The sequence below is a fragment of the Volvox carteri genome (genome assembly GCF_000143455.1).
Source record: "Volvox carteri f. nagariensis unplaced genomic scaffold VOLCAscaffold_6, whole genome shotgun sequence".
In the NCBI taxonomy this organism is placed as follows: Eukaryota; Viridiplantae; Chlorophyta; class Chlorophyceae; order Chlamydomonadales; family Volvocaceae; genus Volvox; species Volvox carteri.
Window position 1 is genome coordinate 104,140 of NW_003307549.1, and position 21,000 is coordinate 125,139.

A 21,000-nucleotide genomic window follows, 5' to 3' on the forward strand; every position below is an offset into this window, starting at 1 on the left:
TGGATGCGGAGGCAGCAGCCACAGGCAGGGCAGACCAGTCAGAATAACCAGTGCGGTTGTGTGCGTGCATGCATGAACACCCAGCACACATGATCCGCAACGAAAGCACTGCATGCAAATTCTCATGTTAGTGTTTAGTGCTTACATTCCAAGGCATGAATGCAGTCGTTGCACATCATGATGATGTCGTCGCCAGCCCCGTTGGTGTGCACCGTACAATTCTCCCCAGAGCGCTCCACACGCATGCAGTACGGCACTAGCCACACACCCGGAGCAGTGGGATCCGGCCGTGGCTCCATGCCAGGTCGTGGCGGCCACGAAGGGAGCATCCATTCCTCATGCTGGCCGTCCACGTCTTGTGGCCGTGTCGCATCCACTCCTGCTTCTTCATCGGAAAGAATAGACTCCTGCTTGTCGTCAACACCATCTGTCTCACGCCGACATCACTGTGGCAGACTAGATGGGCCCGCCTCATGCGGTGGAAAGTCTTCCGGGAAGAGCCATATGCTCCAGTGTTGCCCAAATGGTCCCGCGCCTGTTGCAACGAACTGTGCTGCTGGGTGGGCTGGCGGTGCTCTTGGTCATCCGAACCACCAGAGTCCCCTGTCGTACCAGGACGCTTGGTGAGCCCCGTCTTCTCCGTAGAATGCCCATTGAGCCACATCTTTCGGAAGCCCCACGGCAAAGCTGGCTCGGGTGGTGGTGGGGCTCTGGCGGCTGTCACTGGTAGCCATGCGACGACTTGAGCTGGACGCGCCACTGCCAGCGTTCTCCAAACATCTGCACGCAACTGGTGCACGTTGGGGATGTCACCAAACCGGTAGCCGTGTGCCTGTACCGCGGACTTCATCTCGCTGCAGCAGGTGCAGACACAGGATGGCATGTTGTTTTTGACAGTGGCATCAAGCTGTTCGGCGACTCGGATCTGTACCCTAAACCCTAAACCTTAAACCCTAACAGAAGCTGTTAAGGGAATTACAGTGGGCAGAGGCTGACCCGCAGGAACATCTTGCACATGTTCTGGCCATGAAGCTGTACTGCTGTCTAACCAGGCACCCATACGAGGCTTGGTGGGGTTTGTCGGCCGCCTGAACACCCAGAAGGCAGCATCCAAAACTGCCTCCACAAGGCTACCCCTGCTGCGGTGGGTGTGTTGTGGTGTGTGCTCCTCAAGATGACTGTTGCAAGAATCACACGGGCTTGATGCTTTCGAGCTGCGTCCACTTTTGGTCTGCCGCCACTGGCTCAGGTGTTCGGTTGGCTCGCACTTCTGCTACCCGAGCTGCATGTGCTGCTCGATGCGTGGCCACTTGCTCAGGCGTTCGTTGGCTCGCGCCTCCGACCACCACGCCCACCGAGCAGTAGCTGCTGCTCGGTCCGCCGCCACTTGCTCAGGTGTCCGGTTGGCTCGTGCATCTGCCCATCACGCTGCAGCTGCTGCTCGATCCGCCGCCGCCGGTTGGCTCGCGCCTGCACCTTTCTGGTTGCATCCGCACTGGACAGCTGGGGTGTCGGGGGGGAAGGTGTGGCTTGAGTCCGGCCTGTCAAGCTCAGAAGCCACGAGCCTCCACCTGCAACTGTACCTAACCGCCGACGTCCTGCATGATGTCAGGAAGAGGATTACTAGTCTACAGCCCATGCAGGAGATGGAGCAACATCACGGGCATCAGTCTCAACCAGGACTCCTTACCGGAAGCAGAATTGTCCATAGAAATGGCCGGTCAGACTGATGTCGCGACAGGTTATCCTCCTATCCTCAAGGAATGCAGTTGAGGGCCAATGGAACACAGTACATTGATACAATATGGATGTATGTTGCGCAGCACCGCTGTTTTGTAGAATTTTTTCCTGAATCCGTATGATAAATTTTATCCTGGATCCGTTTGACAAAATTGATAAATGCACTCGAGGGCCAATGGCACACATTACTTCTATACAATAACTGTGCTGCACAGCATCGCTGGTTGATAGAATGTATTCTGAATCCGTATGATTCTATAGAATTTCTGCGACTGTATTTATCCCGGGGAATGTTGCGGTGTGCGCGACTTCACGTCATTTCGTGGCGGAGCCGTTGTAGTCTAGTTTTCCACTGCAAGTCCTGTCCCACAGTGGAACTACATGGATATACCCACAGCCACGCCCAGGCGTACCTGGTTATCCTAATATTTTGTGATAAACGTTTAACCTTGCAAGTTCAAGTCGAACAACACAACTACGCGCGTCTGTTGTTCGTTACCCACCACCGCACCCAGTCGTCCCCATGGCCTGATGGCCCAGTATCCGTGTGTCCCCGCCCACATGTTCAAGGTTCACATGCACGCGTCCACGCTTCATGCACACGCCCATGTTACATCCTCATGTCCCGCGTCCACGCGTCCATGCTACATCCACGTGTGGCTACATCCACGGTGCCACGGTCCCATGTGCCCACGTGCCCACACGCTCACGCGTCCATGTGCCCTTGCATCCTCGCGTCCTCACGTCCTGGTGTCCTCGCGTCCTCGCATCCTCGCGTGCAACTCGCGTGCGACCCGTGATTAGAACCCGCGACCTGTCGTCCTCGCGTCCTCGCGGAGTGCGACTCGAACCCGCGACCTCTGATTGTGAAGAGGGGGCGCGCTAACGGAAAACGCAAAGCTCCGGAACCATCCAATCGAGCGCGACTTTCCAATGAGCTCCGGACGCGAGCCGGTCACGGACGCGATTCAGAGATGCCTTCCCTCCGCTTCGCTCTTCGCTGCGCTACGAGAAGCTACGGTGACACTACGCCATTTCTAGGTCTTCTCATTTACACTGGCGGAGACTTGTCTCAACACATGTTCCCACACGTCCCCACGCGTCCCCACACATCGCATGCCGCACACGCTGCAACCCGTGTTTTGATGACACGACACACCTGTTGCTGCTCCACTTCCCTCACACCCTTTCCCGCCCTCCCCTCTGCTCTTTCCCTCACGCCCTCCCTCTCTCGTCCTCTCTCTCCCTGTCCTCGCAGTTGCCCTCGTCGTTTCCTGTCCCAGTTGATGATGGTGGCGCTACCGGCCATATCTCACACGGGATTCCACGCCATATTCACGGATATGGTCACCAAGCTCATGACACCGAACACCACATTGCCCTTCACGCTGGTGAGAGCTGGCTGTGGGAAAGGGAGGGGAAGGAGCGGGATTTCGGAGATGAGGAGGGAGGATTAGGGGCCGGGGGAGAGGGGGAAGGAGGAGGGGAAGTCGGGAGCGCCTTGCGATTTGTGAAGCTTTATGGTAATGGGCGGCTGATTGAGTCCGTGCTTGGGATGTAGGTAATGGATGTGTGCATGTGTACATGTGCAGGGAAGGGTGCATAGCAGGGTTCGACACTGACCTTCCTGAAACTTGCGGGCTCCCCCGTACCTCCCAAATTTTCCTTACGGAGGGGCCCCCGTACCAGGCTCCTGTACCGGCCGAAAACCTTACGGGGGCCCCCGTAACCCCTGCAAAACCTTTACGGGGGCACTGTCCTTGGCTGAAACGCTGTGGAAAGTGACGCTTTGCATTTTTTTGCCCTGTAAATCGTTATTTTCGTTATTTCTCGTGAACCATTACACTCGGGGACACGGCACACTCAGTGAAAGCCAAGCGCCTTGGCCGCCGCGGCCGCCCATCCCTTCTGCTCCTCTTTCTCGTCCTCCTCATCCTCGTCCTCCTCCTCATCATCAAAATCCTCAGGATGTTACAGACCAGAAGTTATAAAAGTATTATGAAAAGTGTAGTTAAATATTGCAATATGAATTATGTCTGCCAAGTGTGTGGCCTTATCCTTTATATGGTCAAAGGGTACTACAACCTTGCACGGCAGTCGGCAATCGGTCCGCCCTCTCCCTTACGGGGACTTTACGGGCCTCGTACGGCCTCTTATAAATCCTTAAAATCCTTACGGGGGCCCCCGTAACCGGCCTTCGGCCGGTCCGGGGGCGGCCCCGTACGGGGCGCTTCGCACCCCAAAATCCTTACGGGGGCCACTGTAAAGTCCTACGGGCCCTGACGGGGATACCGAAAAAAAGGCCAAAAACTTACGGGCCCCGTACGGGGTGTCGAACCCTGGTGCATAGCGCTCTAATGCATCGAGCCACGATGTACTGAGTGTCGGTCTCATTACCCATGTCTCCGTCCTCACCACGTACACCCATATGGAACCCTAAGCCTCGACTTCTCCCCCCCCTGAAGCCCTCAGCTCCGGGGAGTCGTGCCCGCGTTTGCCATGTCCGGGTCTGTTCGTCTTTTACTTGGAACCCCCTTCCTTCCCTCGCCTCTTCTTCCTCCTCCTCCTCCCCCTTCCGCTGTTCCTCCCCTTCAGGTCGATCTGCTGGTCGAGGCCACCCTGGACCTGTACCGCAAGGTGACTTCGGAGCTATTGCCCTCACCCACCCGCCCCCAGTACGTCTTCTCCATATTACATGTGGCGCAAGTGTTCCAGGTAGGTGCCTGGGCTCTTCCGTAGCGGGTGGGGGAAAGGCGCAAGCGTGCGCATACATGTCACCTGACAGCTGCCTGGTCCCCTCTTTCTGCCATCCATGAAACCTCTCCAGGGCCCCACGCACACCGCTTCGGCATTGGTAAGCCCCCACGACCCTTCCCGTGCTCACAGCAACCCCTCTCTCTACTCCCCCTTTCCTCCCCGGTACCCTCCGCCCGCAGTCCATCTTCCACGCCACTCGTTCCAGCCGTTCCACCCCCGAGCTGCTGGTCCGAGTGTGGCAGCACGAGTGTCTCAGGGTGTTCTACGACCGCCTCACTGAGCCACAGGCGCGGAAGTGGATGGTGGAGACACTCCAGGAGGTGAGGGGGGCCGGGGTCTTGCAGCTAGGAATGGAAGCGGAGGTCAGTAGTGCGCGGGTGGGTTGAGTGAGGTCTTGGTAGGGGTTAGGGCCTAGCGGGTGAGGCCACAGAGGTTAGCGGTCCATTGTGGTGGACGTGGTAGAATTGGGAATGGTCAGGGGCATGCGTTTTTGCAACCTTACCGCGTCTGGAGCCCTGGGGGATCCGCGTGACTTGGCTCCAAAATTACCACGCACCAAACCGCCACAATCGCGACTTCCATGTGAATCTCCCTTTCCCCCGTCCATTGCACTGCGCTGCGCTGTCCGCTCCGGCCCGCAGGTGAGCACGCACTTCCTGTCCGATTACGCACCGTCCACCCAGCCCGACCCGACCGAAATCCTACTCTGCACCTTCGCCACCCCCACCGGAGGGTACGAGCTAGCCGAGCATGTACTGCGAAAACCCGACGGCGACCCTAGCGCGGCCGAGCACGTACTTGACGGCGAAAACTCCATAGATGCCGACGCTGGTGGCGGCGGACCCGGTGGCAGCGGCGCCGCCGCCGGCGGCGGCCTTTACTCCGAACCCAACAGCCCTGACATGATGACGCGGGGCTCCGGCGCCGGGGCCGGCGGCGGCGGCAGCGGAGGTGCCGCCACCGCCGCCGCCGTCGCCGTCATCAACCGACCCGGCGGTAGCAGCGGCCTTATTCCTCAGATGTCTACTGATCGGGCTCTGGAGGCTGTGTACACGCAGCAGCAAGCGCCCTGGGTGGATGATGGACGACCGGTGCGGGCGGTGGTGGAGGAGCGGCTGCTGGCAGTGGCTCAGGAATTTGCGGATCAGCTTTTCGGCGGGAGGGGGCCTTCCCAGGAGCACATCTTTGTGTTCCGGAACGCGGTGATGCACCTGGCAAGAATATCTCGTGTCTTGTCTATGGACATGGTGAGTGCATGGGTGAACGGTGCATGCGTGAGTGGTGCATGGGTGGAAAGCTTTCCATCCTCTCCGTTACATCACCATTCGGTTCGATGTATGAAATATGGCTCACTCCGTCCCCACCTGGATGATGGACCGTGAGTGTCTCTGGTCCCAGGTCGCCCCGGTCTGCTGTGTGCCCCTCCCCGTCCTAATGCATAACCTCATTCCACCTAAACTCATTTCTGACACAATGACCTGTGTCCACTTCGCAACCTTCTCTTCCGTCCCAATTCTATACACACCCTGCAGGGTCACCTCACGCTGCTCGGCCCACCCGGGTGCGGCCGCCGTACACTCGCCAAGCTGGCGTCGTACATGTGTCGCTGTACCCTGCTTGAGGCCAAGTTGAAAGATGACCAGAAGGGTTTCGCCTGGCGGGACATGATCAAGTCAGCACTGCTGTCGGCCGGGGTGCAGGGCAGGTGGGAGTGGATGGATGGGGCAGGTGGGCGGTGGAGGAAAAGAGACGCGGTCTGCTCGCTAGCGGGAAGGGAAAGCAAGGGCCGCTAGTTGGGCGCTGAGCCTTTGTGGGTAACCTCGCGAACTTTCCCAGCCCCACCCAAACCCTACTTCTCCTGTTCCGCGTGGCCGCTGACCTCCCCCCTCTCTCTCCTCCTCTCTCTCTCTCTCTCTCTCTCTCTCTCTCTCTGTTCACTCGAGCATCATATGTTGGTTCGCCTTTTTTTCTTGTCGTGGCTCAGTTAATGGAACCTCAACCTCTATCCGCCGCCGTCCCTCGTCCCCTCCCTTTCCAGGCCCGTAACGCTTCTCCTTGTTGACCTGGGCCGTCCGTGTTCCTGCATGTTGGATGATGTGGACCAGCTAATGTCCACGGGCTCACTACCGGACCTGTTCAAGCCCGAGGAGGTCGCCTCCATCACGCAGCAGCTCAAGCCGGTGGCACGAGCTGCGGGACTCACATGGACGGACTTCGACAGAACGGGGGGTGAGGGGGCTCAGGGCGGCGGGGTGAGGTGGGGGGAAAAAGAGGCAGGGAGTGGTGGCGAGGTGAGGGCGGAGACTGGGCAGGCTCCATTGGAAATGGCCAAACGGCCTCCCCTTCCCTCCTCTCCCCTTCATGTGCTCACTTCACCTTACCTTTGCATCCCACGGGTGGGCTGGGTTGGGCTAGGCTTGGTTGCGGTGTGGTGCGGTGCGGTGCGGTGTGGCTTTCCGGGTTGTCGGTTCGCTGTGCATGGCAGCCACCAGTGAAGCAAACTGGCTTGTCCCGGCGCCTGGCCTCCCCACCCCAGCCCATCCCCATCCCCCTATTCACCGCTGCCTCCTCCCCCCCGCCTGTAGGCACCAGTGACAACGTGTTGCGGCAGTTCTTCATGGAGCGCTGTCGGTCTAACCTGCACTTTGTGTTGGTCCTAGAGGGGGAACCAGCGGGGCTGCAGCGCAAGGTGGTGGCCTTCCCCCAAACTGTTCCAAGCGGTGACCATCAACTCGGTTGATGAGTGGGACCGAGACGCACGAATGCACGTGAGTATGGGAGTGGGCTGGCCTTCCTTCCTACCCACCCACCTACCCACCTCCATCCATTCCCCCATTCGGATCCGTGGAGAGCTTTTCATAAGCCCGATATAGACACCCGACGAAGCTTTGGCCCCTGTCCTGTTCCCCTCTCTCCCCCGCCCCATCAGGTTGCTGAGCGCTTCCTTGTTTCCCCTGAGGCCCTGGCGGTGGACATCGACTCCTGGCACCGAGTCCTGGGTTGTGCGGTGGACATGCACGGGCTGCTGAAGCCCCACGTGATGAGACACAACAACAAGGCGGGATACAACACACCCTTCATGGCCACGGCGTGCCAGTTCCTAAGACTGCTGAGGCTGCTAAGGTGGGAGAGGAGGGCGGGCCGGGGGGGGGAACACAGTGGAGCGTGGCTGCGCACATTCTCTGGGTTGTGCACAGGGATGTGTGCATGTGTCTGAACCGCATCGCTTGGTTGGGATGCCGAGCGGGAGGTTATACGTATACGCGTGTGCCAGTCCGTGTGGTTTTAAGGCGCCATGCCGGCCCCGCCCGCAACTGCAGGACCATGGTCCCCAACTCCCCCCCCCTCCTCCCGCAGGTCGATGGTTCCCCACCGGCGGCAGGTGGTGCTCACTGCGCGGCTCAAGTACCAGCAGGGGGTGGCCAAGATGACAGACATGCAGGACAAGCTCTCAGCACTGAGGGGCCAGATCGCGTCCATGGTGGGTCGGGGGGGAGGGAGGGAAGGGGAGCAGCGGAGAAAGGGCGCGGAAGGGGCTTTCCTCCCCCCTCCCGGGGTTTGGTGGTCTCGTCATGCCTTGTCCCCGGCCCTGGCAGCCCCATCTGGACATCTACAACTAGCTGATCCCAGCGGATCTCCTACACCTACGCCCACACCTACACCTATATACATACACATCCCTCCTTGCACACAACACACACTCACATGCCAGCCCACTTCTTGACTCCGTTTCCCGTCCCTGGACGTCCCCTGGTCCCATCCGGATCTCCCCCAGCCTGTCTTATTTAGCCCCCGCCCCTTTTCCCATTCCTTGGATTCCAGCGATTGGTGCTTGGTATCTCGGCGGCTGTATCTTTGCACTTTGCGTGTATGATTCCCCCCTGCACCCCCCTGTGTCCAGGGTCCCGAACTGGAGCGCAGTCGGGCCGAAGTGGAGGCCCTGATGGCGCTGATTCAGAGCCAGAAGGCGGAGGCCGAGGCCGCCCTTCAGCGCTTCGTGCCGGCTGAGGAGAGCGCCAAGGCGGCTGTGGCGGAGTGTGAGGCGCTGCGGGCGGCATGTGATGCGGCTCTGCGGGACGTGATGCCCCCCCTGCAGGCGGCTCTGAGGGAGCTGAGGAGGATTGATAAGAGCTCCATTGCCGAGCTCAAGGTCATGAGGAACCCGCCCACACGTGAGCGAAAGGAAACGGGAGGAAGGAAGGGCAGGGCCTCTTATTCGAGAACCCATCTGAGGACAGTTTCATTCTTTGTGCACCTCACAACCCTCTTCCCGGGCCCCCACTCCCCCCTGCTTCCCTCCCCGTCCCGCAGCCGTGAAGCTCGTGATGCGCTGCATCTGCATCATGCTGGGCCGCATTCCCCCGCTGGTGGCAGCAGCTGAGGCACGAGCCGCACTGCGGCCCAACTCCCCCAACCGCTCCTCTACTGCCACCGGCCTCATCGCCACCTCTACCTCCATATCCACCTTCTCTTCCCCCACCGAGGACCCCGACATCTCTGAGGCCTGGTGGGCCGAATCCATCAAGCTGCTAGCGGACTTCCACTTCCTGGACATGCTGCTGGGCTACGATAAGGACGCCATGACTCCCGAGATCTGCGCCCAGGTGGAGGGCTTCGTGGGCAACTCCATGTTCGACCCGGTTGTGATGCAGCGCACCTCCCAGGCGGCTGCCACCATCTGCAAGTGGGTCAAGGCGATGGATGCGTTTCAGAAGGGCCGCAAGGTGAGGGGCGGAATGGAGGGGAGGGGAATGGGGTGGAGGGGCTTCAGGAAGGAGAACACAATTTGAACAAAGGATGGCAAATCACCCGCTCCTTGGCGCTGCCTGATCTTTGTTTCTAGCAGGCTTTCCAACTCGGGCTTGGAGGATTTCCTAAGAGGGGTTGTGTGGGTTTCTCGTTGAGTTCTCAGCAGTGTTTTTTATGCATGCATACCCATTTGTTCCCTGCCTACCCTAATGCCCCAGCTTGTGGACCCCGCTCGAGCTGCACTGGAGGAGGCTGAGGCCCGGTTGCAAGTGCAGGAGGAGAGACTGCAGGACAACCACCGCAAGCTCACAGCAATGCAGGAGCGAATACGGGTACGTACGGCAACACAGATCGCCTCGTATGGCCCTACGTACATTTACTAACCACCTTGTACTGCACATTGTATACGACATTTGGGGCCCCCTGCCAACTCGGCGCGCGGTCTTTATCCCCTTTCTTTCAACCTCCCTTCCGTCCGTCAGGAGCTTGAGAGCAAGTTGGAGCAGGCCCAGGCCAGTCGTGACCGTCTGGATGCGGACATGGCTGTGGCGCAGCGTAAGAGTGAACAGGCCCAGCTCACCATTGCTGCGGTGGTGAGGGAGGTGGGCAGGTGGCAGGACAATGCGGAGGTGCAGGAGAAGAGGCATGCGGAGGTGAGCAGCGGGCGCAGGGGTTCACCCTTGAGGGGGCCGCAGGTACTGGGGCCTTGCGACAGTCCAAGTGCTGGAGGGTAGAGGGGTTCGCGTCTGTTAGCTTTCATGACATGTCGTGTCATGGCATGGCATGTCTTTCCTCACGTCGCAAGTATAACTCCCCCCCATCTGGCCTTCCTTTGCTCACTCGCATTCCCTACCCCCGATCCCTAACCCCTAGGTGCTGGGGGAGGTGCTGCTCTCAGCCGCTTACATCGCCTACCTGGGGCCTGTGACGGGCACTGTACGGATGCACGTGGAAGACGACTGGCACGTGAGTGGGGAATGGGGGGACAGGGGGGAGGTGAAGACTGACTGGGAGGATTGCGGGGAGGGGCAACTCGACAGGGTGGCGCACTAGGGGAACGGCATAAAACCCGCGCTGCTTGCCGTACACCCGCAGCTTTATGCGGCGTCAACACCGGCACGATGGTGGACTGGCTCAATGCGTCCTGTTCCCTGCTTGGCCCCCCTCTTCCTTCCTCCCCCTCTGTGCAGGACTTGCTCCGCAAGGCCGGTGTGGTCTCCCCCCGTCCCTTCCGGCTGGCCGACGTGTTGGCCTCCACCGCCCAGCAGGACACCTGGCGGGACTCCCAGCTGCCTCACAGCCGCACTGCACTGGAGAACGCGGGCATCATGGCGGCGTGTGGCAGCTGGGTGCTGCTGCATGACCCGCAGGAGCTGGGGCACCGCTTTATTAAAGGATTCTACGGGGGGGACGTGTGGCTGCAGGTGAAGGGGGGAAGAGCCGTGGGGACGTGTGGTGAGTGTATGTGTGTGTATAAGCTGGAGCAGTGAGGTGATACACCATATTCCCACCTAAAATTCACTTAGGAACCCTAAGTTCCTCTTAACCCCGACTCGCTTTCATTTCCTGTCCCGTGCACTTGCAGGGTATTGGGGGTCGGCCTGTGGTTACGTTCCTAGTTCTGGACCAGTCCGACCCCTCCTACACATCCCAGCTGTTCCGGGCCATAGAGAGCGGCTCCACAGTGCTGCTGGAGAACGTGGACGAGGACATGGACGACATCACGGAGCAGCTGCTGGCGTGCAAGCTGGTGGGCGACACCCGGGGAGCAGTGGCGCTGAGGCTGGGGGATAACCTCATACCCCACCACAAGGAGTAGGTTGGGAAGTGGTGGGCCGGAGAGGGGCGGGGTGGGGGAAAGGTGGGAGGCAGAGGGAGAAGTGGGGGCTGGCGAGAGGGGCCATCTCGCATCTGTTTCCGTCCATCTCTACTTGTGTGCCTACGCGGTCGTCAGGCCCTGTACCTCGTCACCGCGCCCGCACGCCTGCCTCGCTCTCGCCCTGCACGTACCTCCCCTTTCCTTGACCTCGTCCCGCCCCTTGCTCCCTCACCCTTCCTCCTTGCCCTGCCCTTTCCTCCCCCTCACTACGCAGCTTCCAGCTGTTCGTGACCACTCGGCTCCGCTCGCCCCGCTTTCCCTCCGACATCCTCCGCAACGTCACTGTGGTCAACTTCTCCATTACCCGGGCCCAGCTGTGTGAGCTGCTCATCACCGCCACCCTGAGGTACGAGATGCCCGACCTGGAACACGAGCACCTGGTGCTCACCAGGCAGAAGGCCAAGGGGGAGGCAGACCTCATGGAGCTGGAGGACCAGGTGCTGCAGGTACGTTGCTGCGTGTCGTACACGACATGTACGGTATGTGCGCCACACATAGTTTACATGCGAAATGCGCGATGGACTGTGCCTGTCATCGTTCCTGTCGCCTCCACCATCGCTCGGTTCGCTCCCTGTCGCGCTGTTAGGAAGCCATCACCTTCCTTTCAGCTTAGTTTCTCAGCCTCTACTGCCCCATGGCTGATACATTCGTTTGTTGGCTCAAAATTACTCCCCTGCGTCCCGCTGGTCTGCAGGCCATCACCAACACCAGCACTGAGGAGCTATTGGAGGAGAGTGAGGTGTACCAGCTGCTCAAGAGCTTACAGGTGCTGCGCATGCAGGGGGAGGGGGGGCGGGGTAAGGGGCCTGAGGCCATGGTAAGAAGGTAGCGTTGTGTGTGCCAAGGAGGGGGGTAGTTGGATGTGGATTGGGAAGGGACGGGGAGGTGGGTAGAGAGTGTTTGACACGCGCAAGCCCTGTCGGACCCCATTACCCCAGCTTCGCTCTGCAGCTCTTTCTTGCTTTGACGCCTCCTCCCTCCACCCTGACCCCTCCTCCCTCCTCCTCCTTCTCCTCTTGTGCAACCCAGGAATCCACTGACGCCATCAAGGCCAAGGTGTCCCGCATCGAGGCCTCCCAGAAGGCCATCAACATCGTGAGGGCCGACACGGAGAAGTACTTTGTCGCCCGCGTGACCCCCTTCTTCTTCTGCCTGGCCGACCTGGCCAATGTGCGACACACCTACCAGTTCGGACTGCACTGGTTCATGAGGCTGTTCAATGATGCGCTGGTCACCTGCCTCAAGACAAACTCGGGTGGGTTGGTGGGTCGGTGGGTGAGGGTCAAGGGGCCCTGTCACTTGGTTTTAGCCTTGTCGCCTTCCCCCTTTCCTGGCCGTTGCCTACCCTACACCCCCCTGCAGTGCTGCAGCTTGAGGACGGGTCATGGCCACAATTACCCCACTCATCTCCACAGTGACTCACTGCTGACATTAACACCTTACTGCCGTGGGCCATGCCCCCTCACACACACCCTAGGTTCCGCCATTCTCACTTAAACCCCATCCTTGCTGCCGCCAATCGTTCCGACCCCGGCCCTGCTTTCTCTTCTTCCAGCATATTGCTCCCCTGGTACCCGCCCTCCGCCTCCTGCCCCCCTACCTCCCTTTCCCCCCGGGTCAGTCCTGCTTCTTGTACACTCTTTCCATGGCAGCAGCTTCACTCGTTCGTGGTTCGTCTTTCCCCCCTTCCCCCCTCAGGTAAGGCCCGACTGGCCAGCCTCACCATGCACTTCACCACCATGTTCTACGCCAACGTGAGTCGGTCCCTGTTCGATGAGGACAAACTCCCCTTCGCCATCATGATGATGGTGCGGTTCCTGGAGGTAAGGAGGGAGGGGGGCGAGGGAGGGGGAGGGGGGGAGGAGGGAGGGGGAGGAGGGAGGGGGAGGGGGGGAGGGGGAGGAGGTTCGGCCGCTGATGGCAGTGGTTGTGGGGGTCTGGTCGACCGGGCTGGAGAGGTTGTTTAGGATGTGCCTGGTAGGCGGGGGTGCCACCGCGGCGTGTGGAGGAGCTGGCACCCGCACACCCCCGGGCGAGCTATCACGTCCTGCCTACACACCAACCGCTCCCCTTTCCCCCCTAACCGCCGAGGCAACCGGCCCCGTATCACCATTACCCTGCCCATTACCCATTTTCACACTTTGAAACAGGCTAGCGGCTACGCCACCAAGGACGAGGCCAACCTATTGCTGTACGGCAGAGCTACCGACAGCACCTACACTGCCAAACCCACCTTCATGCGATTGGCCTCAGGCCGCTCCGGATTAGGTCGTACACCTCCTCGCAGAGGGGGGGGCCACCCGGGTAATGCCCGAAGTCGTGACACAAGTACCAGCGGGGGAGCCCCGGGGGTGGGCACGGGCACTCCCAGCCCAGCAGTGCGCCGCTCTCTGGCGCGCTCTGGGTCGTTGTGGTCGGAGGGCAGCGGCGGCGGCGGTGGCGGCGGTGGGAGTTCGTTGCCGTCGCCGCTGGGTTTTCGGCGGGAGGGCGCCGGGCTGAGAGGCGGCGAGCAGGTGACGTTGGAGGTATCCCCCGAGGAGATTCTGAACAAGGGCGGCGCGGCGGAGGGGCAAGACGCCGCAGTGCCGCTGCTGGATGGTTCCTCCTCGCCACTCCCCCCGTCACCCGTGCAGCCTGGTGAGGGGCTGCTCGCGACGGAGATTAGCTTCCGCAGCGGCACGGCTGCAGCTGGCGTGGAGGAGGAGGAGGACCCCTTTGGCGGCATGTTTGTCCGTCGACGTAACGGCCCCGCCAAGGCGCCTGCCGCCGCACCCTCTGCGGTCACACCGGAGACCCCTAGCCGCCTGTCACGTGCGACGAGGCCCTCCGCCATTACCACCAATGAAAATGGCAGCGGCGACAGCGCCGCCTTGGCCGCCGCAGCAAGCTCCCCATCCGATATCAGCCGGCGGACTACGAGCCCTTTCGAGGCAGCGCAGGACGCCGCCGACGCTGCATTCTTCGCCGCCGCGGCTGGCGATGACAGCGGCGGTGTTGACGCCGCCGCCGCCGCAGCTTCGGCGGCAGCAGGGGTCTCCACGGGCTCGGTGAGGTTTTCGGCGCCCCGCAGCGCAGTCACCCCTCACTCTCAGCGTCTGTCTGGTTTGCTGCCCAGTCTGTTGTCCAACGACGCCTCGGCCCCCGCTTACCTGCCTGACGACCTGCGCCCCGACTGGCTGCCTGACGAGAGCTGGTCCCGGCTCCGAGACCTGGGCAAGCTGCAGCCGTACAACCGGGTCCTACCTGCGTTGTTCGAGAGCTATCAAAGTATCGAGATGCTGAGGAGGTACTACGAGAACCTGTCCAGGTGGGTGGGGGGTTAGGAGGCCGCCAGCGAACCCGATCGACGTTATCCGGCAAGGGGGAGAGCCCTATTGTGCCTGTGTGGGTATGGGTGTGGGTGTGTGGGGGGTAGTGGCTGGGGAATCGCTCACGGGTTGTTTTCGCTGCACATCCGGCCACAAGACGACACGCAGGTCTTGGAGTCCACGTTTCCTCGCACCCGGCTACACTTCCCGCTCTACCTACGTCCCACGTCCCTCCGTCCATCGCTTCCATTGACCTGCACCTGGACCCCTCGTACTCCCTACCAACTCAACCTCACACGAATCCGAACCCGATCTCAACCCCCTCCCCAACCCCCCTCCTCCCCTCCCGTGGACCCGCCCGCCGCTACACCCTCCCTCCCCCGCCGGGTGCAGTCTGGAGAGCCCCAGCATCTCCTCCGCCTGCGCGTCCTCCTCGCCCCCCTCCCCCTCGCGTTCCCCACCTCGTTCCCCGCCCCTCACCAGTCATCAGCCACTCGACCTGCTTGAGCCGCCCCACCCCCGCATCCGGGAGCTCAACACCTTCCAGCGCCTGCTGCTGGTGCGCTGCCTACAGCCCCGGGGCTTCGTGGCCCAGGCCCAGGCGGCGGTCCGCGAGTACCTGGGCCCCGCCTGCGTCTCCAATGAGCAGCTGGTGGACTTCGAGGCCATTTTCGCGGTGACTGAGGCCACCATGCCCATCGTGCTCATCTCCTCCACTGACCACACACTGCCCTTCCTGCAGCAGTTTGCTGACAGCCGGGGTATCAGTGTGATGCATATGGCAATTGGCAGGGGCCAGGGGGCGGCTACGGACCGGCTCATTCGCTCCGCTGTGGGTGAGTACTGGGGGGAAGAAAGGGGGGGGGGAGGGGGAGGGGTAGTGTTGGGGCGAGAGGTGAGCTGGATGCTGGCGGTTGCATGCGCGTTTGTGGTTGCCTTCATGCATGTGTATCTGTATGTGTGTCTGTATGTGTGTCTGTATGTGTGTCTGTATGTGTGTATGTGTGCATATGTATGTGTGCATATGTATGTGTGCATGTGCGAAGAGGTGTCGGTACTAGATGTTGTCCATATCCGATCTGTCCCTTCTGCCGTCCGCGCCTTTGCATCTTCTCTATCCCCACACGTGCCCCTCATCCCCCCTTTCCCCCCTTCCCCCTCAGCCATGGACCGCTGGGTGATCCTGGAGAACAGTCACCTGGCGGGTGACTGGATGCCCTGTCTGTGTCGCCTAGTTCAGGCCCTGCCGCTGCTCAAGCCGCACATCAACTTCAGGTTGTGGCTGACCATGGTGCCCACCTCCGCGTACCCGGACATCATCTTGCAGTCCTCTCTCAAACTAGTGATGGACCCACCGCATGGCATAAAGGCCAACCTGCTGCAGGTGGGTGTGAGTGCGTGTTGGGTGGGGGAGAGAGGGAGCATGGCGAGGGTATGTCTGAGTGCGTGTCGGCTGCAGGTCTTTGTGTTCCTATGTGTGGAGGTGGAGGTGGAGATGTGAAGGGGAGGGGGAGGGCACACCTCGGCAGCCAGGAAAGGGGAGCGCCCAAGAGGGGCTCCCAACCCCTTTACTCTCCCTTCTTCCCCTCTGCCACCATCACCATCACCATCACCATCACCATCACCATCACCACCACCATCACCACCACCATCACAAAGGACAGAGAGGACAGAGGAGACGACACCGGCTCCCAACTCGCCTTTTCGCTTAAGGAAGTGGCCAAATATGTTTAAGATGTGAAGGACAACCCCAAATCCTCGTGCTTGCCGCCGAGCTCCCATTCACGAACACCCCAAATTTCCCCCTCTTCCCCCCCTCTTCCCCCCCAGGTTATGTCCCAGCTCCCCGTGGAGGTGGCCTCCAACAGCCGGTACGCCACCCAGCTGCTACCCAGCTACGGCGCGGACAGCGAGAGGGACCCCAAAGATGATGTCATCGGCAGGAAGGTACGATTATGCAAAATAGGGGCTATGTATGTGCATCCACACATCTGCACGAATATATTTTAGATATTCAAGGCGGGAATGGCGGCTGTACGGTGGGGGCTCCAGTCCATTGCTCCTCCGCCGTTCCCATCGCTGTCACTCCGTCGCATGGTATATATCTCGCACACGCACATACACATGCACACTTACCCCCCTCTTCCCAACCCACTTACCCCCCTAGGTGACCATCCTGCCTATGGATTGGAAGCAGCTGGTGCTGCGGCTGTGTCTCTTCCACGCCATGCTCACGGAGCGGTTGCAGTACAGGTCTCTGGGTTGGCGGCGGCCGTACGAGTTCACTGCCGCCGACGTATTGTCCGCAATCAACCAGGTCATGTCCATAGTGCACGACTCTCCCGCCGCTGAGCTGGGGGCGGCCCTGCCAGGGTTGCTGCACGTCGTGGGGCAGTGCTTGTACGGCGGCAAGGTGACTCATGACTGGGACCGGCGGCTGCTGGTGTGTCTGCTGAGTCAGCAACTGAAGCCCAGTGATGTGGCTGCAGCTGCCACCCTGGAGTCGTAAGTGCGGGGTCGGGGGGGGATTGGGGCGTGGCGGGTTCGGGGCGCCGGGAGGGGAGAGGGTTAGGGAAACGGGATGGGAGGGGCGGACAGGACAGAGGAATGGGGAGAAGAGCAGGAGAAGAAGGGTGGGGGAAGGGAAAAGTGCTGGCGGGTTGGGGTTACAGGGGGCTCATCTTGTTCACATGCATTCTCTAATACGAGGCACTGCAACCAGACGGTACCCGCTTTCCTCGGCTGCCGCCCTTTCCACTGGGGACCTCTCTCCTTCCTTCTGATCCCGCCTCCCCCCTCCCCCCGGCCCCGGCCTGCAGTCTGCTCCCCGAGCGCCTGTCCTCCTGCACTCAGGACCTCTCGGTGGTGGCTAAGGAGGTTCGGTCCCTGGCGATACCCCGGGGGGACCCCACCCTCGTCGGCCTTTCCCCGGGAGCCGCGTCCGTACGAGCAGCCCAATACACACGACACGTTCTTGACACGCTCAAGCGTGTCCACCTGCTCAGGTCCTCCTCCGACGAAGTCGACCTCACCAAGCCCTTACAGCTAGCGCTCAGCGTATGTCAGGACCTCCTGAAGCAGCTGCCCCTCACTCCTATACCGGGGACAAGGAGCGGTTGGGCGGCGATGGCGGGTCCAGGCTCGGGTCGGGGGTTGGGCCCGGGCAGCGGCGGAGGCGGCAAACCCGGCTCGGGTCGCGGCTCGTTCTCCTCCAGGGTCTCCTCACCGCTGGGCGCAGCCGGGGCGAGAGTGGGGCAGGCAGGGGCTTCCGCGTCGGTGTCTTCTGGCGGTGCAGGTGGGGGTGCGGTCTCGTCAACGTCGGGCTCCCCGGCACCGGCAACCTCGGCCTCAGGGCCTGGTTCTACTCATCCTCCGATGTCGCCTCAGCAAGCTGCGGAGGCGGCTACCCGGGAGCAGCTGTACCGGGCTGCTGCCATGGCCAACTCGAACTACCTGCCGCGTTACAAGGCGGGCAAGATGACGGAGGAGATGAGTGAGGCGGCTCAGGAGCGCTGGGCGGCCACGCACCCCACCATGCAGAAGGCCATGGTGCAGGTGTTCAACGACGAGGTGGCTTCCTTCGCGGCGCTACTCAACACGGTGCACGCGTCCATCCGGGCGGTCAATGCAGCCATCAAGGGCTACGAGGGCGTGTCGGAGGGAGTGGCGGAGCTGGTGCAGCAACTGTCACAGGGACATGTAAGCAACCGCGTAATCAGGCGGAGTAGGAAAGGGGGGAGGGAGGAGGATGTGCGGGTGGGAGCGAGGGCCGCCTAAGTGCCGCGGCGGGCAGGGGATATTGTACGGGACGGACGAACCCCACATCTGTATTATATTCCCCTTGCCACCACTATATGTATGCAGTCCTAGCTGTCGTACACCGTCCGCTCCTGACCCCTCCCTCTCCCCAATGTTCCACGCCATGGCCCCCACAGGTTCCCCGGTCCTGGTTGCACCAGCGGGTGGAGCTCCAGAGTGACAACATCGCCACCTGGCTGACGGACCTGCAGACTCGACTGGAGTTCCTGTACGACTGGGCAGTGGAGGGGCCGCCAGTGGCCGTGCCGCTGGGCATGCTCAGCCGGCCGCGAAGCTTCCTCACCGCCGTACAGCAAAGTTTCGCGGAGCGCATGAGCCGACCCGTGGGTCAGGTCTACCTGGATGCAGTGCTGCTGCAGGAGGACGAAGAGCAGATGCTTCCCCGTTACCGCCTGCCGCAGCTGGGCTCTAGGGCCCTGGCCACCACGCCCCTCACGGCTGCGGATGGCAGTACCTTGACACTGAGCACGGCCCTGTCCGAGGGCTGTCTGGTAGGCGGGCTGGTGTTGCAAGGAGCGAGGTGGGACCGATCCCGCCGCGCATTGGCGGACCCCGAGCCCGGTGTGCTGCACAGCGGCATGCCGCTGCTGTGGCTGCGCGCCACTGCCAGCCCCGCGGTGCCGCAGCTGGCTCGGGCGCTGGCGCTGCCCGGGGCCACGGTGCCCACGCGGATTAACGACTCGTATGTGTGCCCCGTGTTTAAGTTCGTTGCGGGTTTCGGCGGCCGCAACACCAACCTGCTGCAGGGCGATGCGGAGGACTGCTTGACGACGGTGTTGTTGCCGTGTGGATCCCGCAAGGCCGAGTACTGGGCCGCACACCATGTGGTGGTGGCGGCGGTGCCTGACCCGGGGGGGGTGCTGGACTCCGCGGGGGGCAGTGCGTGGGGGAGTGCCCGGGAGAGCAGTGCGGGGACACCGGGAGGAGGGAATAACACGGGGGTTGGGCCACCTTTGGTGTCTTCACCCGCGTGGTGAGTGTGAGGGGGGCCGGGGGTGAGGGGCGGGGCGAGGGGCGGTTGGCCGCAAAAGGCCGTGCGCTTTGATGGGGGTGTGCTTTGGTTAGCCGGTGGGGCAGGTGGTAAGTGGGGAGGGGTAAACTATCTAGGACGTGAAGAGGAATGGCTGGATGGACGTTAGCGGGCGTTTGATTGGTGGGGGGGATTCGCAGATGGCATGTGCAGTTTTGTGTGGCTGTGGTCGTAGTAGATAGGTGAGCTGCAAACGCGCGAACACTATTCAGTCAGTGGAGGAACATGGTCTCACATTCTTTGCAGGTACGTAGCAGAGAACTGATTCAATTTGACCGTACGTACTGTGCAATGCTCCAGCAGTGACATGTATTGCGAACTTGGCATTAGGTTATGTGTGGCGAGCAACAGATTGTGCTGTATCAGCGCTGTGACCCCTTATGCTCTAAAGCTTACCGTGCGTATCAGGGGACAAGCAGATGATATATGCTATGTGCGTGGGATGGGACGGTAGTGGTGATACAGGCCGCTGCACGCCGGCATGATACGACCTGAGCAGGGCCGTACAAGGCGCACCCGCAGATAGAAGTGGGGCCGGGCTTGTGGAAGCCCACCCGCCTACGAACCTGAACGAAAGCTCTCTACCTAGAGAGGGCGCGGGACTGGGATGGCAGCGGAATCCTTGGTGGGTTGTGGCACGCTAGGTACACGTGTGGGAAATGTCTACAGGCCGGCGGCCATTTCCTTCCTTCTCCTTCGCGCACCATTCCCGCAACCTTTTAACGTGCTTCTAACATGCTCACGTCCCTCCGTCGCCTTGCCTCACTATTCTGCACGTCCTAGCCGGGGCATGTACACCCAGTTTAACCAGTTAGCAAAGGCCCCGCCGGACTGTAGCAGCAGTCAGCAGAAAGGAAATAACCTGCCGAGGACGCGCACGACCCACCGCCGGAGCTTTCACCAGCGGTTGCGATACCTTTAGACTGTGCAAGCGCGATGTCCGTAAATGGCTAGTGTCTTTACATCGTTACATTTTCAAGCCATCTATGATCGAAGCCAGAAATGTCTCACTGTCTTCGGAACCAGTAGGTGACAGTTCTGACGACACGAACGACTATCTGTTTCGGATGCAGGGCAGCATCATATGGCTGTGTGCGAAAGATAAAATCTCCGAAAGGGCCGGAACACATTCACCATTGCGACACCCCCGAGTACCGCCTATTCGAGCAAAAACATTCCAATAACTATCCTTCCACTGCTAAGTAGATAGATATGCCTTGAAAGCGGCAGAAACCTGGATATGTCAACACTCCCATATTAAAACCCTGAACAAAACTGATTAGGAACGGAAGTACATGCGTATCTATGAAGGGAAACGAAACATGGCTAGCACACGCACCTTACATGCATGCGTACAGCAATCAAATGATGAATGAAGATAATACAATCCATTCAAGTTTACCGCTAAGATGAGTGCACGTTCGCGAATGGCTAAGGTAGACGTCATATCGCCGCGGGGGGGTGTACGGAAGAGGGCATCCGCCGTACACATATGCGCATGCTGGATGGCTGAGGAACTAGATGGGAACGCCGAGCGATTATCATTTATGCGCGCACACACATACACACACTCATGCATTCAGACATTTGTAACTCTCTTAAGATCGATGCTGACGCACGCCTGGTGGGAGTACCCACAGTCGCAGTGTTCATCTAGCATCACGGCCGTCGTGCAGAGGCACGTGCGACATGGCTCCCGCCTCAACATGCGAATGGGT

At 60.8% G+C, this 21,000-nt stretch overlaps 1 protein-coding gene across 1 annotated transcript; it reads left to right on the forward strand.

Annotated features, from left to right (window-relative positions):
* Positions 1-523: 523 nt before the first annotated feature.
* Positions 524-20,204, forward strand: VOLCADRAFT_87570 (dynein heavy chain; the record flags this gene model as incomplete). The annotated part of the gene is made up of 33 exons (XM_002947268.1): positions 524-623; positions 1,053-1,144; positions 1,396-1,523; positions 2,999-3,131; positions 4,336-4,455; positions 4,568-4,594; positions 4,677-4,817; positions 5,139-5,744; positions 6,030-6,202; positions 6,536-6,726; positions 7,083-7,186; positions 7,427-7,620; positions 7,855-7,978; positions 8,399-8,669; positions 8,809-9,221; positions 9,465-9,578; positions 9,729-9,899; positions 10,120-10,212; positions 10,437-10,670; positions 10,832-11,061; positions 11,340-11,571; positions 11,820-11,942; positions 12,155-12,380; positions 12,824-12,948; positions 13,276-14,436; positions 15,008-15,269; positions 15,597-15,817; positions 16,264-16,380; positions 16,601-16,938; positions 17,253-17,728; positions 17,786-18,132; positions 18,369-19,225; positions 20,066-20,204. The coding sequence occupies 33 exons, from the start codon at positions 524-526 to the stop codon at positions 20,202-20,204; spliced, it is 8,283 nt and encodes a 2,760-aa protein (XP_002947314.1).
* Positions 20,205-21,000: the final 796 nt, after the last annotated feature.